Genomic DNA, 21,601 nt, shown 5'->3' with positions numbered 1-21,601 from the left:
GCAAAATTTATAATTTGATGAAACAAAAAAAAATTAAAAAATTAGAAATCGCAATCAAGAAATTGAAAAAAAATAAGAGAATAAAAAATCGAAAAATTTAAAATCTAACGAAACAAAAGTAATCAAAAATTTAAAAATATCAATCGAAGAATTGAAGAAACGAAAAATTGACAAAAGATAAAGAAAATTAAGAATCGAAACGAAAAATTACAAATCAAAAAATTGTAAAATTTAAAAATTGAAATATCCAAAAGTTTGAAAATTAAAGTTACAAAAGAAAAAATTATAAAATCGAAAATTCGAGGAATTTTAAATCGAAAAATTGCAAAATTTAAAAACTGAAGAAACCAATAATCAGAAAAATTAAAATTGAAAAAATAAAAATGTAAAAAACCGAAACGAAAAAATGAAAACTTAAAAATTGGAAAATCCAAAAGCTAGAAAATTGAAAAATTTAAACTTGAAACAGAAAAAATTAAAAATTGAGAACTCGAAAAATTTTAAATCGAAAAATTGCAAAATTTATAATTTGATGAAACAAAAAAAAAATGAAAAAATTAGAAATCGCAATCGAGAAATTGAAAAAAAAAATAAGAGAATATAAAATCGAAAAATTTAAAATCTTATGAAACAAAAGTAATCGAAAATTTAAAAATATCAATCGAAGAATTGAAGAAATGAAAAATTGACCAAAGATAAAGAAAATTAAAAAACGAAACAAAAAATTACAAATCAAAAAATTGTAAAATTTAAAAATTGAAATATCCAAAAGTTTGAAAATTGAAGCTACAAAAGAAAAAATTATAAAATCGAAAATTCGAGGAATTTTAAATCGAAAAATTGCAAAATTTAAAAACTGAAGAAACGAAAAATTAAAATTGAAAAAACAAGAAATTATAAAAACTAAACATTGAAAAATGGAATACATAATTCACAAAATAAAAAAGTAAAAAACCTAAAGGAAAAATTGAAAAATTAAAAACTGGAAAATTGAAAAGTTTAAAATTTTAAAAAGTTTATGAAAACTCGAAAAATTGAAGAAACAAAAAATCGAGAAAAAATTAAATTGGAAAAATGAAAAATTATAAAATATTATAAACAGCTTGGAAAAAATTAAAATTGAAAAAATAAAAAAAAGTAAAAAAAAACAACGAAAATTTGGAAAATTCAAAAGTTGGAAAATTTAAACTTGAAAATACGAAAATTGAAGAACTGAAAAACTCAGTCAAAAAAGCTGCGTGAGTGTTAATTTCTGCCACTGGTTTGTAATGTATAGAGGTTATCAGAAAACAAAAATTGCAAAAAAAGGTCTATAATTTTTCAAAAAAGCGTGATTTGTTGGGCTGCACTTCAGGGGCGAGGGAAGTTCTGTCGAAATAAGCTTCGGCCAATTTTTTGATATGTAACAAACCTGCCTTTATTCTTATTATTCATTTTTTTTTTTTTTTCAGAGACCCACAGCCAAAGAACTGCTCAAATATCCATTTATTAGGAAAGCGAAAAAGAATTCGTATTTAATAGACTTTATCGATAGGTATAAAAAATGGCGATGTACAAGGAACGAAGAAAGTGAAACGGAATCGGAAAATTCAGATTCGTACGTCCTCCAAAACTGTGAAATATCACAATTTAACCTCCTCAATTTTCAGGGAGGAGCCAAAACAAGAAAGCGACTTGGACGATCCTTGGATTATGACCGTCAAAGGAAACCACTCCATCAAACTACCCCAAGAAGATCTTACGCCCAATCATAAAATAACCAACAAAATTCAAAACGGATCTGGACCAACCATAGCCAAATCGCCACCCAAGGACTCCAACCTTAACCACTACCGACCCGACAAAGCCACACCGGTAAGTACATCTAGTCGCCGTCGTCACCGAACCCGACTTAAGTCACTCGTCTTCCCCAGTCCGCGAGGCCGCAGTCCGTGGTGCAGTCGCCCTCCGACAACCGAGACAGGGAAAAAGACGCCGACTCGAAAGACAGAGGGAAGAGGATTTCGCGCGAACTGAGCCCGCTGGACCACCGAGGGGAGCCGGAAGTCGAGAAGAAGCCGAACAGACGTCCGGGAGGGCGGGAACATTCGAACGGCGGCCGGACCGACTCGCGTTCGCCATGTTTATCAGGCGTAATCTATCCCTTAATATCCGAAGTGAGTTTCGACGATCGTCGTGTGGTAATGATCTGATTCCGGCATTAGTTGCAGAGAAAACATCATTATAATGGGCGGGCGGCCGACAGCGCTCACAAGTCTAACGATGCCATTGAAGAGTTGAAAAATGCCTTTGAAATAGCGGAGAGGGCGAGTCCGGGAATCACGGAGAACTTCATTAGCGAAATGGTGAAAAAGTTGATGCCGAGCGTCACGGAGCAGAGGCTTAGAAGTGTTATGGATAAAGTTACAAGGTTGGTGGGAGATCCTCGATGTATTCTGAGAGGGGACTCAGTTTTAGGTTTACGAGGTGCACGGCAATTTTTGCTTCCTGGACGTAAGCTAAGGAGTTACAGTTTTCAAGTCCATCGGGCGACTTGGCGCTTTCATGTTTTCTTGATGTTTCATGACATCCAGAGTACGAAAAAAGTGGTCTTTCCTTTCCGCCTGTCTGTCTGTCTAGGGTCTGTGTCGATTTTTATCAAACAGATAATCTCCGAAACTACTGGACCGATTGTTTTCAAATTTCAACTTTTCGTTTCTTCAATTTTTCAAGTTACTGATTTCCAATTTTTACATTTTTCAAAGTTTTCATTTTTATTTTTCAATTTTACAGTTTTGCAATTTTTTCATTTTGATGATTCCAAAAGTTGAAAAATCGAAAAAGTGAAAAAACGAAAAATTGCAAAATAGAAAAATTGCAGATCTAAGCACTAAAGATTGAAAATTGAAATATTGAAAATCTAACAATCCTAACAATCGAAAAAAATAATTAATCGAAAAATTGGAAAGAAGAAAAACCGAATCGAATTGTAAAATTAGAAAAGCCAAAATTTGTGAAATCGAAAAATTATGGAATCGTCAAAATTGTAAAGTCGAAAAACTGTAACATTGAAAGATCGAAAAAATGAAAAATAGAATAAATGAAAAAGCTTTAAAGTCCAATAATTGAAAAATGCTAAAATTCTAAAACCGTAAAATTAAAAAATTGAAGAAACGATAAATTGAAAAATCGAGATACTGAAAAATAAAAAATTTAACTCGTAAAATTGCAATCTAAAAATTGAGACATCCAAAAGTGGGAAAATAGAAAAATTTAAACTTGAAAATTAAAAAAATTGAAAATCGACAAACTGAAGAAACAAAAAAAATATGAAAAATTGCAGAACGAAAAATTGTACATCGAAAATTTGAATAATGTAAAATAATTGTAGAAACAAATAAATGAAAAAATGAATATCGAGAAATTTGAAGACATGAAAATTGAAAAAATTAAAATTGAAATAACAAAAAATCATATAATCTAGGAAAATTGAAAAAGTGAAATATTTACACTGGAGAATTCAAAAAATTTAAAATCGAGAAACTGACGAAACAAAAAAAAATATGAGAAAATAAAGAACTGAAAAATTGTAAATCGAAAATTTGAATAATTTAAAGTAATTGTAGAAACAAAAAAAAAATTAAAATTGAAATAACAAAAAATCATCAAATGTAAACATTGAAATATTGAATAATTAAAAAATAAAGAAAAGAATGAACCGAAACGAAAAATTATAAAAATAAAGACAATAAACAAAATAAAGAACAGAAATCAAAAATTGTAAATCGAAAATTTGAAAAAAGGATAAATTACAAAATCTAAAAATTGAAGAAACAAAAAAAAAGAGAAATTCAAAAGTTGGAAAATTGAAAAACTGTAAAATTGAAACTTAAAAATTCATTAAAATTGAAAAAACTAAAAATCATAAAATCTAAACATTGAAGAAATGAAAAATGAAAGAATCGAAAAATTGAAGAAACGAAAAGTCGAAAGATGAAATTGAAAAATTCAAAAGTTGGAAAATTGAAAATCGAAAAACTGAAGAAACAAAAAAAAAGAAAAATTGATAAAATTAAATTTGAAATAACGAAAAATCATATAATCTAGGAAAATTGAAAAAGTGAAATATTTACACTGGAAAATTCAAAAAATTTAAAATCGAGAAACTGACGAAACAAAAAAATATATGAAAAAATAAAGAACTGAAAAATTGTAAATCGAAAATTTGAATAATTTGAAGTAATTGTAGAAACAAAAAAAAATTAAAATTGAAATAACAAAAAATCATCAAATGTAAACATTGAAATATTGAATAATTAAAAAAATTAAGAAAATTATAAACCGAAACGAAAATTTGAAGAAGTGAAAAATGAAAGAAACGAAAGATAAAAAAATGAAGAAAAGAAAATACCGAAACGAAAACTGCAAATCGAAAAATTGAAAAATTCAAAAGTTGGAAAATTGAAAAAGTGAAATATTTACACTGGAAAATTTAAAAAATTTTAAATTGAAAACCTTAAGAAATAAAAAATAATAAAAATTGAAGAACTGAAAAATTGCAAGTCGAAAATTAAAAAAATTTAAATAGTTGAAACAAAAAAAATGAAAAAAAAAGTGAAAATTGAATAATTTAAAAATGAAAACTGTAAAAGTTGCGTGTCGTAAAATTGAAGGAACAATAAGAAATGAAAAGTTGAAAAATTGAAATTGAAAAAACAAAAAATTATAAAATCGGAACATCGAAAACTGTGAAAACTGTAAAAATAGAGAGAATAAAAAACAGAAACGAAAAATTGAAAAATCGCAAATCGACAAATTGAAGAAACAACAAAAAATTAAAAATTGAAGGACTGAAAAATTGCAAAACGAAATATTGAAAAATCAAAAAACGAAGATTTAAAAAAAAATTGTTGAAACAAAAAAAATGAAAAATTGAAAAAACAAAAAATTAACAGTTTTCGGAACATCGAAAACTGAAAATTGTAAAAATAGAGAAAATAAAAAACAGAAACGAAAAATTGAAAAATTCAAAAGTTGAAAAATTGAGAAGCTGAAAAATTTAAACTTGAAAATTCAGGAAAATGAAAATCGAAAAACTGAAGAAACAAACAAAATGAAAAATTGAACTGAAAAAATGCATATCGAGAAATTGAGAAAACAAAAATATCATAAAATCTAAACATTAAAAAATTGAATAGTTAAAAAATAAAGAAAGTAAAAATTCAAAAAATTGAAAATCGAAAAACTGAAGAAACAAAAAAATGAAAAATTGAAGAATTGAAAAATTGTAAAAATAAAGACAATAAGGAAACAAAATAAAGAACAGAAACCAAAAATTGCAAATCGAAAATTTGAACAAATGAAAAATTCAAAGGTTGGAAAATTGAAAAACTAAAAAATTGAAACTTGAACATTCAAAAAATTGAGAATCGAAAATTTGATAAATTTAAAATTGTTGAAACAATTAAAAAAAATGAAAAACTGAAAAAAATTAAAATTGAAAAAACAAAAAGTCATAAAATCTAAACATTTAAAAAGTAAAGAAATTAAAAATCGAGACGAAAGATTGCAAACTCTAAAATTGAAACATCCAAAACTTGCATGTCGTAAAATTAAAGGAACAATAAGAAATGAAAATTTGAAAAATTGAAATTGAGAAAACAAAAAATTATAAAATCGGAACATCGAAATCTATGAAAATTGTAAAAATAGAGAAAATAAAAACAGAAACGAAAAATTGCAAAATTTCAAAATTGAATAAACGAAAAATTCAAAAGAAGAAAATAAAATACGGAAGCGAAAAATTCAAAAGTTGGAAAATGGAAAAGCTGAAAAATTTAAATTTGAAAATTCAAAACATTGAAAATCGAAAAACTAAAGAAACAAAAAAAATACAAAATTGAAGAACTGAAAAATTGTGAAGATAAAGACAATAAAGAAACAAAATAAAGAACAGAAAACAAAAATTGAAAATCGAAAATTTGATGAATTTAAAATAGTTGAAACAAAAAAAAAATGAAAAATTGTAGAGATGTACCGACTACAGTCGGCCGACTAGTCGGCTTTGTCAAAACCGGTTAAAATTAGTTTAATCGACCGAAAATTGGTGTCAAAGTGTAGATAATCTTCGGCTAGTTACGATTCTGAAATCGCCGTCACGATATATGGTCCAATAAACACGCAAAGCGAATTCAAAATTTCCAAAAATTTTCCAAAAAAGTGGTTAAAATTGGTTAAGTATTGTATAAACTGCCCTAAATTGTGTTATTCTTTATTTTTGTACTGAGTTACTACAAAAAATTAAATGTTAAAATTATCCAAAAAAATTTTACACATTTTTTGGAAAAAAAAGAAACTTCAGTTATTCCTTTTATTAAAATAAAACAAGTTTTTAAGGTAGTCAGAGAAATAGAAAAAAAAAACCACTGTCTGTTGCATTTATAAACAGTCGGCCGACTGCAGTCGGTACATCTCTAAAAAATTGTAAAAAATTAAAATTGAAAAAACTAAAAATCATCAAATCTAAACATTAAAAAAATGAATAAAAAATAGAAAGTAAAGACCGAAACGAAAAATTGCAAACTCTAAAAATTGCTACATCCAAAATTGCAAAATCGAAAAACTGAAAAATTTAAAAATGAAAACTTGAAAGTTGATGTGCTAAAATTGAAGGAACAAAACACGAAAAATTAAAAAATCGCATATCGAAAAATTAAAAAAACAGAAAATCATAAAATCGGAACATCGAAAACTGTAAAAATAAAGGCAATAAAAAACCGAAATGAAAAATTGCAAATCATAAAGTTGAAGCATTCAAAAATAAAAATTTGAAGAATTGAAAATTTCAAGACAAAAAGGTGTGGGCGTGTCATTTAGGCCATTGATTTTTATTTTCTAGAGATTATCAAAAAACAAAAAATCGCAAATTTTTTTAATCATTTTTGCAAATTAAAAAATTTTAAAAATTGAAATTCCAAAGGAAAAAATCAGAACATCGAAAACTCCAAAAATTGCAAAACTTAAAAACTGAAGGAACGAAAAACAAGAAATTATAATATTTAAACATTGAAGAGTCGAACACAATTGAAAAAATAAGCAAACTTAAAAACCAAAACGAAAAATTAGAAAATTCGAAAGTTGGAAATTTGAAAAATTTAAACCTGAAAACTGAACAATTAAAAAAATGAAAAATTGGATAATTGAAAAACTCAAGTCAAAAAAGCTGCACGAGTGTAGTTTTTATAGAGGTTATCAAAAAACAAAAATCACCAAAAAATATATAATTTTTCAAAAAAGCGGGATTTGTTGGGTGGTTGCACTTCAGGAGTCAGGGAAGTTCTGTCGAAATAACTTTCGACCAATTTTTTTGTTTTTGTAATAGAAATGTTAAAATTTGTTCAAAAAATATTTTTAGTAGTGCACCTCGTAGTCAAATTTTCTGATTGAGTATTAGTACTATTAATTGTTATTTTTCAGAGATGCGTCGTAGGAGCAGCGGTGATGACGGAACTAAGTTAGTTTAACCCAAATTTGTCCTACATGTTAATACTTACTGATTACATGACAATATCTTAATATCTCTTGAGCTTATTACATAGCACTGGTAGAATAAGAATTTGAAAAAATCTACAACCACACGATGCATGCTGTTCTACTCATTTGTGGTTGACTCGTGTTTCTGTCAGTTCTGGAATTTATTTTAACTTGTTATTGCCAATGTCCCCCGGGATAATGTATATATGTATATCTAGATTGAATTATATATCATTAAGATAATATTTTTTTCTTGCAATGTATTTTTTTAGATGTGTATATACATATTATGAACATATAGTTATACTTATTTTAATTATCTTGTTTACTGTTCAGTGTCATCCAGGTTTTGTTTCCGGTGCCGCGGTAAATGCCCGAGCGGAGCCATTCGAAACAAGATGGGCATTTGCCGGGAGCACGCATGCGCGCGACGATCGACTTAAGACTTAGAGTTGTAGGAGTGGTGGCCTGGCGTTGTGCTACGAGTGTAAGTGTAGGGTGTTGGTTGAAAGTGCCCTTTATTACATAGACTTGCATCACAGTGTCAAAGTTTTATTTAAAGTACGTCTTGTCTGTTTTGTTTATAATCCTTTAATAAATTGAGTTAGAGTTGGTTTTTGGCGTATTCTCCGTTTTTGAGAGGATACAGAGGGGTTTGCCGTGTATTGGCCCACTTTCAGTATTACTGTGCGAGCCGCGAGAACTCGCATTTGCATGAACGTGTTTGCTCAGGCTTCTGAATCCGTTCGGAATACTGTGATAGAGTGAACGGCATCATTTGCGAGTGTTTATTGAAACGCTTTAATGTTGAACTGTTGATGTCAACTACTTATTGTTGATTTTAATTGTTATCTTATTTAGAGAATCTTATAGTTTTGCGCATAGTTATACTGTACAGTCAATTACAAATGACTTCGTATTTTAGACTAACCTGTAATTTAACATGGCAAATTACAACAAATCTGTATGAGATCTGCTTATCTTGTACATGGTGTACATTAATAAAATTATTTCAATTTATAAGCTTATTTTATTATCCCCAATTCCACGAACAATTACAAGTGCTGAGTCACCCACTTAAGCGGTGTGTTTAAGATAAGGACACCGCGCATGCGCCATATACCGGGTGAATGGAAAATAGCGGATTAACTCTTCCGTACGTTACGTACGGGGGTTTCGGAGTCTCAAAAAAAATTTTAAAAATTATGAAAGAAAAATTGGCAACACTGCACGCAACTAATGCGTGAATACCTCCAACTTATTTTCTGATTTCTGAGTAACGATGTTGACTGAAATCCATCTTTTATTTTTTTAGGACAATAATAACAACCAGTTATGATTGTGGATTATTATATATTAATGAAACAAGCTGTTATTTTTCATTAATATACAGAGTCATCAAAATTGATTGAGAGAGTTGGTAAACCTGAACTTGAATAATTTGATTTATTAAGTTGTATAAAAATATTAGCTGTCAGATTTGAAGTTTCAAGTTTCAAATTTCAAAACTCAGTGGCGTCTTTTTTCGACTTTTTTTTTGAAGTTTCTAATTTTTGTCACGCCACTGAATTCATTGCCATATAACCTTAAACAAATCTGTCATAAGGTGGACAAACTTCACGACAAAAACAGGGGGTACCAACTCTCTCTAAATTAATTTTGATGACCCTGTATAAACCAAAACAAAACCAACAAAAGAAAATTCCATTCAAGCATAGCTAACTAAACACTAGAGAAAATGTTCAAAATTCTTGCCTTGTGCATATCAGTAAGCTCGTAATGTGTCCAAATTTTTATCATTTTTTCTAAAAGTTAGTCATCAGGGGTGCGATTTTGTTTCTCGATCGAAGTGATAAATTATCACTTGCGATAAATGTCATTGCATATCTTTTAAATGCAAAAGTTTGCATTTATTCTTTGCATATAAGCTTATTAAATGCTCAAAAGTTTACAATTACCTTAATTTTAAAAACTTATAACTCAGAATTACGATTTTGAACTTCTATTTTGACATAAATTTCGAGGTTATGTCTCCAAAATTTATCACTTCACTCAGAGCTATTGAGAAAATATCACTCCATGAAGACTTTATTTCGTGACAGAATCGAGAAATGTGACAGAAAGGTAGCAGCTCAACCAATCAGCAAACGAGATTTTTTCGCTATCGAGTTTTTTTCGATCGAGAAACAAAATCGCACCCCTACTTGCTAAGATAAAACTGATCTTGGCAATGACATAGTCTCTAAGAAAAGACCGGGTGGGTGGGCGGGGTTAGTAGCTGCCAAGATAAGACTGATCTTGGCAAATGAAATACCCTCTGAGGGAAGAGAGGGCGGGTGGGCGGAGCTAGTATCTGCTGAAATAAGACCGATTTTGGCAAATGATATACCCTCTAAGAAAAGAGAGGGTGTGTGGGCGGGGCTAGTAACTGCTAAGTTAAAACTGATTTTAGCAAATGACGTATCCTATGAAAAAAAGTGCAGGTCAGATTTTTCCAAAAATAGAACACCAAAGTCACCCAAAATTGTTTTAAATAATTTACAAAAAAAAAGTTTCCATGAGCTCCCAAAATAATACATCGTGGGTACCCAAGAGTCTCCCGAATTAAAAAAAAAAAAACACTGCAACACTCAAGACTTTCAAATTTATAAAAAATAAAACACTAAAAGCTCAAAAGATTTTTTCAAGTTCATCCAGCAACAAAACGCCAGATTCCTTTAAATTTACCCGAAAATTAAATACCAGGGGATCTAAAATTAACTGTGAACCTTTTAAACGTAAGATTTCGAAAAGTTTGACAATTTTTGATACGTCAAACATTTTTAACTGCTTACTTGATTTTGCTGATTTGTACCTTCGCTTTATATCAGCCAAACATTGTTGTCAAATGGAATTTTATCAAATTATTACAAAAACAACACAACCATATTGTAATGACCCAAACATTCCGCCAAAATTGAGGCATGCGCACAAAATTTGAAAACCCGCGAAAAATTCGAAAAGTGGTGAACCGCAAAGGTGGAAGAGTGACCTTGAAATTAACAACACAATAATTTTATTAAGTTTTTTCTCTTTTCTTTGGCTCTATTTTCCAGTTACAAAAACTCATATTCACTATGGTCAAAAACACAAAATATCATTCGGTACGTACGTCGCTTTGAGAGATACGTCCGAGTATCAATGTTCCAAAATTGGAGTCATAAAACATAACACAAAATCAGCATAAAATCCCATTTGCCCTTTCGAATCCACGACGACATTTATGTCGCTGATTATCTCCAACCCGATTCGATCTTTAAAAATTAAATCTTGAATACTGCCAATTACAATGTTAGAATTCAATGGGAATGTATTTAATTTTAAATAATAATTTAAGAAGAAGCCCGAGATTCTTTCAAATTATTTCAAAAACAAGAGAAGGATCCCCGAGATTCTTGCAGACTACTTCAAAAACAAACACAAGAAGTGTCCGTGACTCTTTCAAACTATGCGGCCCGAAATCTACAAGAAAATGTATTTAGTTAAATTTCGAAAATCCTCGAAAATAAGTCGAAATTTGCATAAGGTACTTGGTAAGATATGACTGATTTTGGCAAATGACGTACCCTCTAAGAAAGTAGAGAACGGGTGGGCGGGGCTACTACTTGCTAAGATGAGACTGATTTTGGCAAATGATAAATACTCTAAGAAAATAAAGAGAGGGTGGGCGGGGCTAATATTTGCCAAGATAAGGCCGAATAATATTACGTGTCAAAAGTCACTTCCGGCCTTGTTTCTTAGATAACTTCAACTGTTTTGTTTTTTAAGATCTATAGCCCTGAATTTTTTGAGAATTTTTAGACGACTTTTTCAAAATTGAAATTTTCCACTACTTCAAACACAAAACACAAGGTGATCCCCGAGACTCTTTCAAATTAGTTCAAAAACAAGACAAGAGATCCCCAAGATTCTTTCAAACTACATATTACAAAAATCGGACACAAGGAATCTCCGAAATTCTTTCAAATTACTTCAAAAGCAAGACTCACGAGATTTTTTCAAACGACTTATTTCAAAAACAATGTCCGAATTCAAATTTTACTTTTACTACACTTTTGGCATGTAATATTATTTGGTCTTTTCTTGGCAAATACTAACCTCGCCAACCCGCCCTTTTTTTTCTTAGAGCGTATGTCATTCGTCAAAATCTGTCTTATCTTAGCAAGTAGTAGCCCCACCCGCCCTTTATTTTCTTAGAGGGTATTGTGGTGACCGAATTTGAATCAAAATTTCGCGCTGAAATTAACTAACAGCGGCGTGAAATCACATTTGAATAATTTGAATTTAAAAAAAAATCGATAAAAAAAATCGTTAAACATAGGCAACCATGTGCACGTTAGCGCTTTTGGGTAGTGTATGCTTCTGCTTAAAATTTTAGTTAGAGGGTTATTAGAAGAGGGCGGCTTGGTAGAGAGGTGAAAGCGTCATTGTTGGTTTGGTTCTGTGTGAAAACATGATGAAAAGACGCGGTGAGTTAGGTTAAGTTTAGTTGGTTTGGTAGTTAATAAAAGGGAGGAAGTCTTTGTTTAACGACAATTAATCGACATGTGTAGCTAATTCTTGCGGCTTTCTACACGTATAATTTGATTCATTGTTTCTAAATTCACAGTTCATGTTAGGAGTTTAATCGTTAACTAGTTAACACAATTTAACAATCAGGAATTTGTTTAGATAAACACTTACCGGAGTTTTCATGAAATTCACTTAGTCAGGACGCGTTTGATTTTGTTTGTCTAATTACGAACAACGTTTCTAGATGCTGTGGAAAAAGACCGTAAAATTCATAATATCGTGGACTCAGGGACGGGGGGGGATTAAAGATTTCTCTCCTTAGACAATTATCATCGTTATCATCATCATATCACCGAGACAATTATCTCGCAACGTGTACAGCTATATTACCGAGACATAGTTTGTTGCAACGCTAAAACTTACATCACCAAGGAGCTTTCCTCACAATGCCTGATCCATTTTGTGTTTATTTATCATGTGTTTTGTTTTGGGATAAACAGTCCACGACATAAACCCTCAAAACAAACTGTTTTAAGTAACCAATCACTTGGATCATGGCATAATGTAACAACATATAAACTCTTTGTTTGACTCGTTGATAAAATGTGGCAAATATTAATCTCATGTAAATTTGTTAGCTTTGCAATTTTCACCTCATTCAATATTTCTCTATCTCACAATTTTAACTGCAGTAATTTTCTTTGTCGTATAATTTAAATTGAACGTAAACTGTCATGCTCTGCAGTTTCTTAACCTCACGTAATATTTTATCTACACAAGTTTATTTCACATCAGATCTTTTGTTTTTATAAATCTTTGCTAGTTTTTTTTTTATGTAAATATTTTGTTGATGAATGTTTCCATCATATAAATTATCTGATGTCCAATCTTAATCTCAAATAAGAATTTGTTGTTTAAAATTTCACAAGAGTTATAGAAATTGAACATATAAATGGAATTGAGGTTAAATAACACAGAAACACGTGGTGGAAGCGGAGTGTGCGGTTCCTAGTCGAGCTGCAGGTTAGAATAGAATTCAGGGGCGGTCGAGAAGACGAGTGCTTGCGATAGATAGAATCACCGTCGTGGGTAGGAGAACAGCCACGACCAGTAGCCCCAAACTCCGCTTGTGCTACAACGCCCCCTTTGGATATTTTTGCTGTGCTCAAGATTGAAATTGACGTAGTTCAATCGCCACACTCTTATAGCACTCTGGTGCCACTGCCGCTGCATAGTTTTTTGTTAACATTTTTTGTTTTATTTAGCGCTACTTTTCCAACTTTGGGGTCCACCATTTGCATCTGAACGCATCCCGCCATTTTTCAAAACACAATGTAGGTTCCATTTTGTTAGACGATCATCGCCAAGGTCAAATTTTGAATTTTTGAATTTTTCGCGGGCTTTCACTTTTTTTCACATGTCAATTTAAGGCGACATGTTTGGGTTATCACAGTATGCCATTTACCAAAAATCACTGTTGTCTTAGCAAATACTAGCTCCGCCCACCTGTTCCCTATTTCTTTAGAGGATGTCATTTGCCAAAAGCAGTCTTATCTTCCCAAGTACTAGCTCCGCCCACCCGCCCTTTATTTTCTTAGAGGATATGTCATTCGTCGAAATCAGTCTTATCTTAGCAAGTACTAGTATACACTAGAGATTATAAATTGTGCCATTTTTAAGTGTAATTCTTGATTTGAAGTTTTTGTTGATTTGGTCAAAGCTTGACGGTCGCCAAACGATGAACAGAGGCGGATCGCTTTTATGAAATTTTATAGATCTTTATACTTTGTAGATGCTAGATTTAAAACGCTTAATAAATTCTTCGTATTTTCTGATACATAGGTTAATTGTCTCTTTTTCAAAAAGTAATAAGTAATAGTGAGTTCTACAGCTACAGACGTAAATATGATTTGAGAAAAAAGGTTAACGCATTATTTCGAGGGGGATTGTCATAGGTGAACAATGCTTCCAACAAGTAGGAGCCACTTTATAAGATTTTCACGGTAAGTAGTCTTTGCTCGTTCTTCAAACTAATAATTTACTATAGTTCATTTTAGAACAAGAACTATCGTAAAACAGGACTATTTGGGGATATGTAGGCAGTAACTTTGTCTATCTTGGTTTTTTAATCTTGCAGGATGGACATTTTGATCCTTTAAAAAATGAAAGTGTCGCTATGATAATACAGTGAAAGAATGTAGCTCTCTATAGAGTTTACTTTGCTTTCGCTTGTCCTTGAGAAATTAATGACCATAATAAACACGTCTCTAGAATCCACCATAAAACATAATGACCGATTTATCACTGAACTTACCTTTTGGCGGGATACTGAATCGTTGCGCATGCGCGCTGTGAAGCGCATGCGTAAATTTACCACTTTGTTTAAATTTCCCACCCAAAAGTGAACCAGAACCGGCACTACGTCAAAGAACAAGACAAAAATTAGTTAAGTATAAAAATAAGACAAAATCATCAAATGTCAAAAAACGGAATAGTTTGTTATACGGTTGCTATAGTAACCATGGCCAAGCTTATGTTCTTGCCATTTAACGAAACTCTTATAAAAGGGTTTAAAAAAGTATGACATTAAAATAACACTAATGGTAAATTTATGAAATTTTAATTATAATCAGTAATCACTTGGGATTGATATATTTTTAGCTTTGACACCAGCTGCTGCCAATTCACAGCTCCCATCTCCGATTATTCTTTATCACAGTAGCTTTGCCATTCGTATCCATAGCAACGTCCATAAGTTTGACAAGTTTTCTGTCACAAAACACCTTCGAAGAACATGGACGTCCTCTGAATGCCATCAAAATCAGGATCAAATTATTAGTACCCGACAAGCTTGAAAATGTCCTATGTCAACAAAAAACTGCGGGCTTTCCACGACGTCAATCATGTGGAAGTCCGCCGAAAACGGTCTGAGGGACGCATGAAGACATATATTTCGGCTATCGACGCTAGATCTTGGTGCGGCAGTAAAGAAGATCGACGACAACACATCTTAGATTTAATTAGACAAGGCGACGGAAAAGTGAGTCCTACAAGCTACCACGCCTCCATAAACGATCTTCTCTCTTAGGGCTTATCTCTGGGAAAGTACATACCCATAGAAGCAATCATCGACATTCTTCTAGCCAACAAGAATGCCGACATCAAACGACTGCAACAAGAAATCGCTGAGCTCAAGGCGCAAATGAAAGAACATGGCATTTCCTATGAAGAGAAACCGGTGAGAACGGTCGAACCTGGATCCGAACACCTTGGACCACAAGCATCGGAGGCGGCGAAAAGTAGTGTCAAATCAAAACGGTCAGCGGGAGAAGCACCACCAAAAGAACGAGGTAGCCAAGAAGAAATAAAAGCGACAATAGAACAAGGACCAACGGAAGAATGGGGAATGGTAGAATTAGCACGAGATGAAGAAGGCGCAGCTGCAGTAACACCAGGTGAAGAAGCAGCAGCAGCTCCAGAAGAAGAACTTCTAGGTGGAGCCCCGAAAGAAGAAATAGCTAAAACATCGTCTCATCCTTCTCGTACAGGAGTTGCAGAAGAAGGAATAGAAGAAAAGCTGAGCGCTGATAAAGCAGAGAAGATATCTAAAACATCGTCTCATCCTTCTCGTGCAGGAATGGAAGCAGAAGGAATTGATGAGAAAGATAAAGCAGAGACGGTACAACCCGTTGTCACCCAGACAAGAGTCTCTAGAACCTCATTCCGCGACCTTCCTACAATAAAAAGAAAAAGTTCAGACACAATAAGTGGTATGGAATTGCAAGTAATAACAGTAGGAGGAGTACCAGCAGAAGAGGAAATGAAAGTCGTACCGGAAAAAGGGATCACGGAAGTCCCGGAAAAAGAGATCAAGGAAGTCGTGGAATATCGCGAGGTGAATAACAAAACTCCAACAAGATTCCACTATCAATTTTGTCTGTATCTTCATAAAATTAATTTCGTCTTTGAGAAGAGAAACTTAACCATAACGTGTTTTCTATAGGAAGTAGAAGCATTATATAGAGCCTTAGCCATGGAAGCAATACAACAATTAGAGGCCATTAGAAACATTGTCGAAGCAGGAGATGCTCAACCAGGGACTTCGGTAGATCAGGTAAGCAATATCTGTATTGAACCCTTTCTAACAAATTCCGTATAAAGCAACCCGAAAGTGGTAGACGTAAATCAAAAGAATCTATTAAATCTGGAACTGGTAGCCACAAGTCGTCAGAAAAATTAACTGCCATTGCAGAAGAAGCTGGAGTGTCCCAGGTAAATAATTCTTCTTGGTATAACGTTTACTTACTATGGCTTCATTTTACGCAGCCTGCAAAAAGTAGTAGTCGCACGTCAAGAGGGTCTGAAGGAGAAAAGGACAAGGTAAAACCAGTTGTGTCAGCACCTGTGTCAAATCAGGTAACCAGTTTTTAAAACTCAAACGATCTTAGTAACATATTTTGCAAAGCTCGCTGAAAGCCCTAGTCGAAAATCGAATGAGTTTGGAGGAGAAACTGGAATAATAAAAACGGTTTCATCAGCGCCTGCAAGAATCCAGGTTTTTGTCAATCGACTCCCAAAACGCTTATTTACACATTTATTACACAGCCATTTGAAAGTAGTTCGCCGCAAGGGACCGAGCTAAGAAGACGCCTTGACGGTTTAAGAGGTCTTGAAGATGAAGTGAAGAATCTTAAAGACAAGATAGCTAAACGCGTGGAACCAAGCGGTGATAGCAACGAAAGGGACAAACTGAAAGCGGAAATGGACGAATGCCAAATGAAACTAAAGGAGCTAGACATTTTGAAGATCGAAAAGAATTGTCTGAAAGGTCGCTGCAAAGATTTGGAGGCAGTCCAAATAGAGTACGAAAATTTGTTGAAAAGGACAGCAGGATTTGAAACTATGAAGGCACAGTGTTCGATGTACAAGACTAAGTACGATGAAGTGGTAAAACTTAGCGAAGAAAATATACAGCTTAGGAATAAATCGCAGAAAACGGACGATCTAGAAAAGGAAAGAGAAATGCTTTTGAAACAAATAGAAGAATGTGAATGTTGTATAAATAATCAAGATTCCGAATTGAAGAGGTTAACTTGTCACATCCAATGTCTTTCGGAGGAAATAAACAAACAAAGAGTAATTAATTTTTCGTATTTAATCCGGCGAACTTTCTTTGTTTGTTGTAGGAGCAAGGTACAACCAAGACCTTGACAATCAAGGCCCGGTTGAAGAAACAAGATCTGAAGCCGGAATCGCATGTACCCGAGGCTGATGAAGATGCTCCTCCTGCATGTGAAGCAACTTGTCTGCGTACGCGTATTACAGAACTTGAAGATGAAGTTGCACAACTTGAAAATCAAATTGCGCAGATGAAGAAAGCACGCAGCGAAGAACAAAGCGCATTAAATGAAAGCCACAAAGAAGAATTGGCTGCCAAAGATGCAATGCATAGTGCGTTACAAGAAAGTTTTAATGCCACGAAATCTAATTACAACGCACTGGATTCAAACTACCAAGCATTACAAGCCAATTACAAAACTTTGGAAGAAAAATACAAAGCCCTAGAAGAGAATTACGCGCAACTCGACGCAAAATATAAATCGTCAGTAGAAAAGTACAACGAACTGGAAGCCAAATACGACGCTGCAGCCGGAGACTACGACAACTTAAGGTCACAGTATAAAGCAACAGAAGCCAGTTACAAAAAGTTAGACGCAAGCTACAAAGCTTTGGAAATAAAATATAAAACTTTAGACACTACGTTCAAACACTTACAAGATAGCAGAAAAGTTCTGGAAGAGAACATTAAATCCCTCCAAGAAAACAACAAGACGTGTATTCAGAATCTAGAATCCGAAAAAAACAATTCACACCAGCTATCCGAAGCGCTGCGTCGGACGATCAAAAACGACGATCATTTGAAGCAGATGTTGAAGCAAACGAAGTGCGCGATCAAGTGTATCACACTAAAATTGAAAAAAAATGAGATTATTGGGCCGGTTGAGTTACAACGGCAGAAGGAGGAATTCTGTAAGAAAATGCAAGAACTGCAGGGACTCACGGAAGCGCCTTGTGGTGCCGAGAAAATTTTTGAATTAGAGGAGGAATTAACAAAAGCGAATGCGACAATCAAGTGTTTGCGAGGTAATTTAAATCAACTGAAAGGCGTAATGGATAAAAGAGAAAATCCAGAACACTGCATCTGCTAATTCCAGAATTAATAACGTAAACTTGTACCTCCTACATGAATAAAATAGTTTTATAATGGGTTTTAAATTTGTTGTCACAGTCGTATCCATACCAACAGCTTGCGTTTGCCAAATTTACTTGTTGACATAACCGCCCGAAGAAAAATGGACGTTCTTTGAATGACACCAAAAGCCGAAATTCGTATTAAATTATCAGTAAAGACCAGCGTGCAACATGTCGTACGTGAACAAGAAGATCGGGGCCTTTAGAGAGGCTGGTGACATCGAAGTCCAACTGAATCGGTCCGATGGACGCATGAAAGTGTATGCTTCGGCTACGGACGCGAGAGCTTGGTGCGACATTAGTGAAGACCGAAGACAATACATTTTAGAGTTAGTTAAACGCGACTATGGAAAAGTAAGCCCGGTTCACCAGAAGCTTCACCTAATTTTCCTCGTAGGGTTTATCTTTAGGAAGGTACGTACCCGTAGAGGCCATCATCGACGTTCTGCTAGCCAACAAGAACGCAGACATTGAACGCCTACAACAAGAGATCGCAGAGCTTAAGAGACTACTGAAGGAGCACGGTCCTGACAACGAAGAAAAACCTATAAGTGTGACTGAACCTGAAGGACCAGCATCGGCGGAGGTGTCACCACGGTATCAGGACGAAGACGAAAAAGCAGCTCAAGAGTTACTGGCCGGAAAATCACCAGAGGATCAAGTCTTGGCAGTAAACCAAGCCCTAGCGGTATTCCCAACTGTTAAATTTTCTTTTATACTCTAAAGTTTGCTCTTAGGACATGAAAACTTTCTATAAAAGCAAACACGCTCTAGCTCTGGAAGCAATCGAACAACTAGAATGTATCAAAGATATCATCGATGGTGAAGGATGTAAGAAAAAACCATCTTCGGCGGGGTCATCTAAAACACCAGTCCAGGCACCAAGTAATACAATTTCTGGCTCTTGCAAGGACGAAAACAAAACTGTCGAACTCGAAATAGAAGTAGATGTAGAAAACATTCAAAGAGACGTCAAATTTTTGAATGAATGTTTCATCCAGCTTGCTTCCATTGAGGAAGAAAGCGCCGAACTGAAAAAAGAATGGGACACGTGCAAGGACGGTCTCACTGTAGGTAATATTAAAGACAGACAGAAGCTAGACGAAATCACCAAAAATAGAGATGGTTTGAGATCCAAAATCCAAAAACTAGAAATCGAGCTCTTAAAGTGCAACAACCCACCTAAACAAGTTGGCGCATCTAGAGTTATTGAAGGTCTCAAACCCGACGAAGGCGACCTCAGGAAGCGACTGGATCGTCTCAAGGGTCTCAAAGACGAAGTCAAGAAACTTGAAGACAGGTGTACGAAATGCGTCGGAGATAGTGTCGAAAAAGACAAACTGTTAACCAGAATCACCCAACTGGAGGCGGAAGCTGAAGAGTGCAAGTGTAGACTGCAAGAAATGAACAAGATGGAATTCGAAAGTAACTCTCTGAAGATACAGTGCGACGATTTGCGTAAAGTCCAGAAAGATTACGAGGAGCTAGCGAAGAAAACGCAAGGTTTTGACGACCTCAAAGCCGAATGCGCGATGTACAAGTCGAAGTACGAGGAGGTGATGAAGGAAATCGAGGACTGTGAGTGCTGCATGGACAACCAGGACGACGAGATCAAGAGACTGACTTGCCATGTTGAGTGTTTGACGCAGGAGCTCGATGACCGACAGGTAAAACTTCAGTTTTGTAGTTACTTAATGTTGAACTAATCTCATCTATGATGTAGGACGCCATGAAATACAAAGTGTTGATGATGTGCGCTGATTTAGAGAAAAACGATACTCGTATAGAGAAATCAGAACAACATCTAGCGGATGTTCAGCAGCAGTTGCGCAGTTCCATCGAAAGTCTCTCGTGCTGTACAATATGTTTGCGCACACGTATCCAAGAACTCGAAAATGAAATCAGTGGATTTCAGAAAACTTTAATAGCTAAAGACGAAGTCTATAAATCTTTAGAAACAAAGTATAATTCTTTGATAAGTATACAAATCGAGCAAAAAGATATGGAAAATGTTATAACGTCCCTCCAGGAGAATAACAAGGCTTTGCTCGAAAAAATCGAGACAGATAAAAACACCATTTCCAATTTAGAAGAATCTCTCCGGAAGGCCAAGAAAAGCGACGAGCGCTTGAAGCAGATGCTCAAGCAAGCAACGTGTACGATTAAATGTATCACTCAAAAACTCGAAAACCACGAGCTGGTCGGCGTGGATCGACTGGAGGCAGAACGAAAGAACTATCTCAAGAAAATTAAAGAACTGGAAGAAGGAATGGCAGAGGGGCAAAGGCCTTGTGGTGCCGAAAGGATCCTAGAGTTACAAGAGGCACTAATGAAAAGCAATGCCAATAATAAATGTCTGCGGGACACCGTAAATCAACTTAGACAAGTGATGGACGAGAACGAAAGTCTGCGAAAAATAATCACGCAACTGCAAGAAACCGCAGGATGCTTATGTGCTTCTAGTGATACAGAATGAAGTAAATTGAGTGTGAATGCCAAAAACTAAGAGTTAGAACATCTGAAACTGAGAAAATTGTCTGAGAGAAACCTGAACGGAGTCCAGAGAGACTATGACGATTTGAAGACAATATACAACTTGGAAATAAAATGTAAAAAACCGATGAAAAAGGAAAGGAACGTGCTTTGAAAGGAACGAAAATTTGGGACAGGGCGGCTGTCAATTCTAGCATCTACAATTTAAACTTGTATCCCTACATAAATAAAATAATTTTATATGAAACTAACACCAATTAAAACACTGCCAATTTCTTCCTTTTCCGACATCAGTCCTAGTTCTGAATCATCTTACCGTTTTACGTCGTCGGTCTCCTAGACGTAAGTAGAATTATCCTGCCTCACAAGCATTGAGTGATATGCATAAAGTTTAGTAAATACTAAATACTGAAATTTACAAGTAAATACTGACTTTCGTATGAATAATAATAAGTATAAGCTTGTAAGTATTTACTTATTACTTGGTCTTGAAAAATTTTCTAGGTTTTACTTAATTTTCCAGTAAATACTTCAAGTTGCATGCATAATAACAAGTACTTACTTGTACTTGCAAGTAAGTACTTAAAATTTTTAAAGCTACTTTTTAGTAGACTAGTGATTATACTAAATTGAATTCAGTCAACGTGCAGTGTGTCTTAAGAAGGTGATTGACATTTAAAGTTTAGAACAGTTTAGAATGGCGCTATTTGTTCTTCCTTTTCGTCAACCGAAATTATATAAACCCCGGAGACAAGCATATCCGAATATGTACAAGGCATTACAGATTCGAGGA

General features: G+C 33.9%; 3 protein-coding genes across 9 annotated transcripts in view; all 3 read left to right on the top strand.

The window, feature by feature from the left end:
• The window catches only part of LOC135133488 (serine/threonine-protein kinase 26-like), a 147,562-nt gene extending 139,436 nt beyond the window's left edge, over positions 1–8,126 (top strand). For all 6 annotated transcript variants that reach the window (XM_064061924.1, XM_064061921.1, XM_064061919.1 and 3 more), the window contains 5 exons: positions 1,452–1,597; positions 1,650–1,854; positions 1,914–2,156; positions 2,205–2,410; positions 7,456–8,126. In XM_064061924.1, coding sequence (XP_063917994.1) covers positions 1,452–1,597; positions 1,650–1,854; positions 1,914–2,156; positions 2,205–2,410; positions 7,456–7,468 — 813 coding nt within the window. In that variant the 3' untranslated portion in view covers positions 7,469–8,126. The remainder of the gene's footprint in view (positions 1–1,451; positions 1,598–1,649; positions 1,855–1,913; positions 2,157–2,204; positions 2,411–7,455) is intronic.
• Positions 8,127–14,824: 6,698 nt separating this feature from the next.
• Positions 14,825–18,350, top strand: LOC135133859 (centrosomal protein of 83 kDa-like). 2 transcript variants are annotated; one of them, XM_064062382.1, is made up of 8 exons: positions 14,825–15,103; positions 15,152–15,958; positions 16,067–16,168; positions 16,225–16,335; positions 16,390–16,479; positions 16,529–16,618; positions 16,669–17,199; positions 17,250–18,350. In XM_064062382.1, the coding sequence occupies exons 1-8, from the start codon at positions 14,921–14,923 to the stop codon at positions 18,270–18,272; spliced, it is 2,937 nt and encodes a 978-aa protein (XP_063918452.1). In that variant the 5' UTR covers positions 14,825–14,920; the 3' UTR covers positions 18,273–18,350. The 2 variants fall into 2 exon arrangements, with proteins under 2 accessions (XP_063918452.1, XP_063918451.1); XM_064062381.1 differs by having other exon boundaries at positions 16,067–16,177; positions 17,250–18,349.
• Positions 18,351–18,387: 37 nt separating this feature from the next.
• LOC135133860 (myosin-8-like) lies at positions 18,388–21,055 on the top strand. Its single transcript, XM_064062383.1, has 4 exons — positions 18,388–18,669; positions 18,713–19,003; positions 19,053–19,982; positions 20,039–21,055. Exons 1-4 carry the CDS (start codon positions 18,487–18,489, stop codon positions 20,789–20,791), a joined length of 2,157 nt encoding a protein of 718 aa, XP_063918453.1. The 5' UTR covers positions 18,388–18,486; the 3' UTR covers positions 20,792–21,055.
• Positions 21,056–21,601: the final 546 nt, after the last annotated feature.

Source organism: Zophobas morio, unplaced genomic scaffold (assembly GCF_036711695.1).
Source record: "Zophobas morio isolate AGI-343-1 ecotype UQ-CSIRO unplaced genomic scaffold, CSIRO_AGI_Zmor_V1 ptg000022l, whole genome shotgun sequence".
Classification (NCBI taxonomy): Eukaryota; Metazoa; Arthropoda; class Insecta; order Coleoptera; family Tenebrionidae; genus Zophobas; species Zophobas morio.
This window is presented reverse-complemented; position numbering and strand designations above follow the sequence as displayed.

Excerpts from the sequence above, each read along its gene's own strand:
- LOC135133859 (XM_064062381.1), top strand. The coding sequence starts at position 14,921 with ATGTCCTATGTCAACAAAAAACTGCGGGCTTTCCACGACGTCAATCAT. Across the intron at positions 16,480-16,528 it reads CAGCACCTGTGTCAAATCAG|CTCGCTGAAAGCCCTAGTCG; the intron begins GTAACCAGTTTT and ends TATTTTGCAAAG. Across the intron at positions 17,200-17,249 it reads AGGAAATAAACAAACAAAGA|GAGCAAGGTACAACCAAGAC; the intron begins GTAATTAATTTT and ends TGTTTGTTGTAG.
- LOC135133860 (XM_064062383.1), top strand. The coding sequence starts at position 18,487 with ATGTCGTACGTGAACAAGAAGATCGGGGCCTTTAGAGAGGCTGGTGAC. Across the intron at positions 18,670-18,712 it reads TTAAACGCGACTATGGAAAA|GGTTTATCTTTAGGAAGGTA; the intron begins GTAAGCCCGGTT and ends TTTTCCTCGTAG. Across the intron at positions 19,983-20,038 it reads AGGAGCTCGATGACCGACAG|GACGCCATGAAATACAAAGT; the intron begins GTAAAACTTCAG and ends TCTATGATGTAG.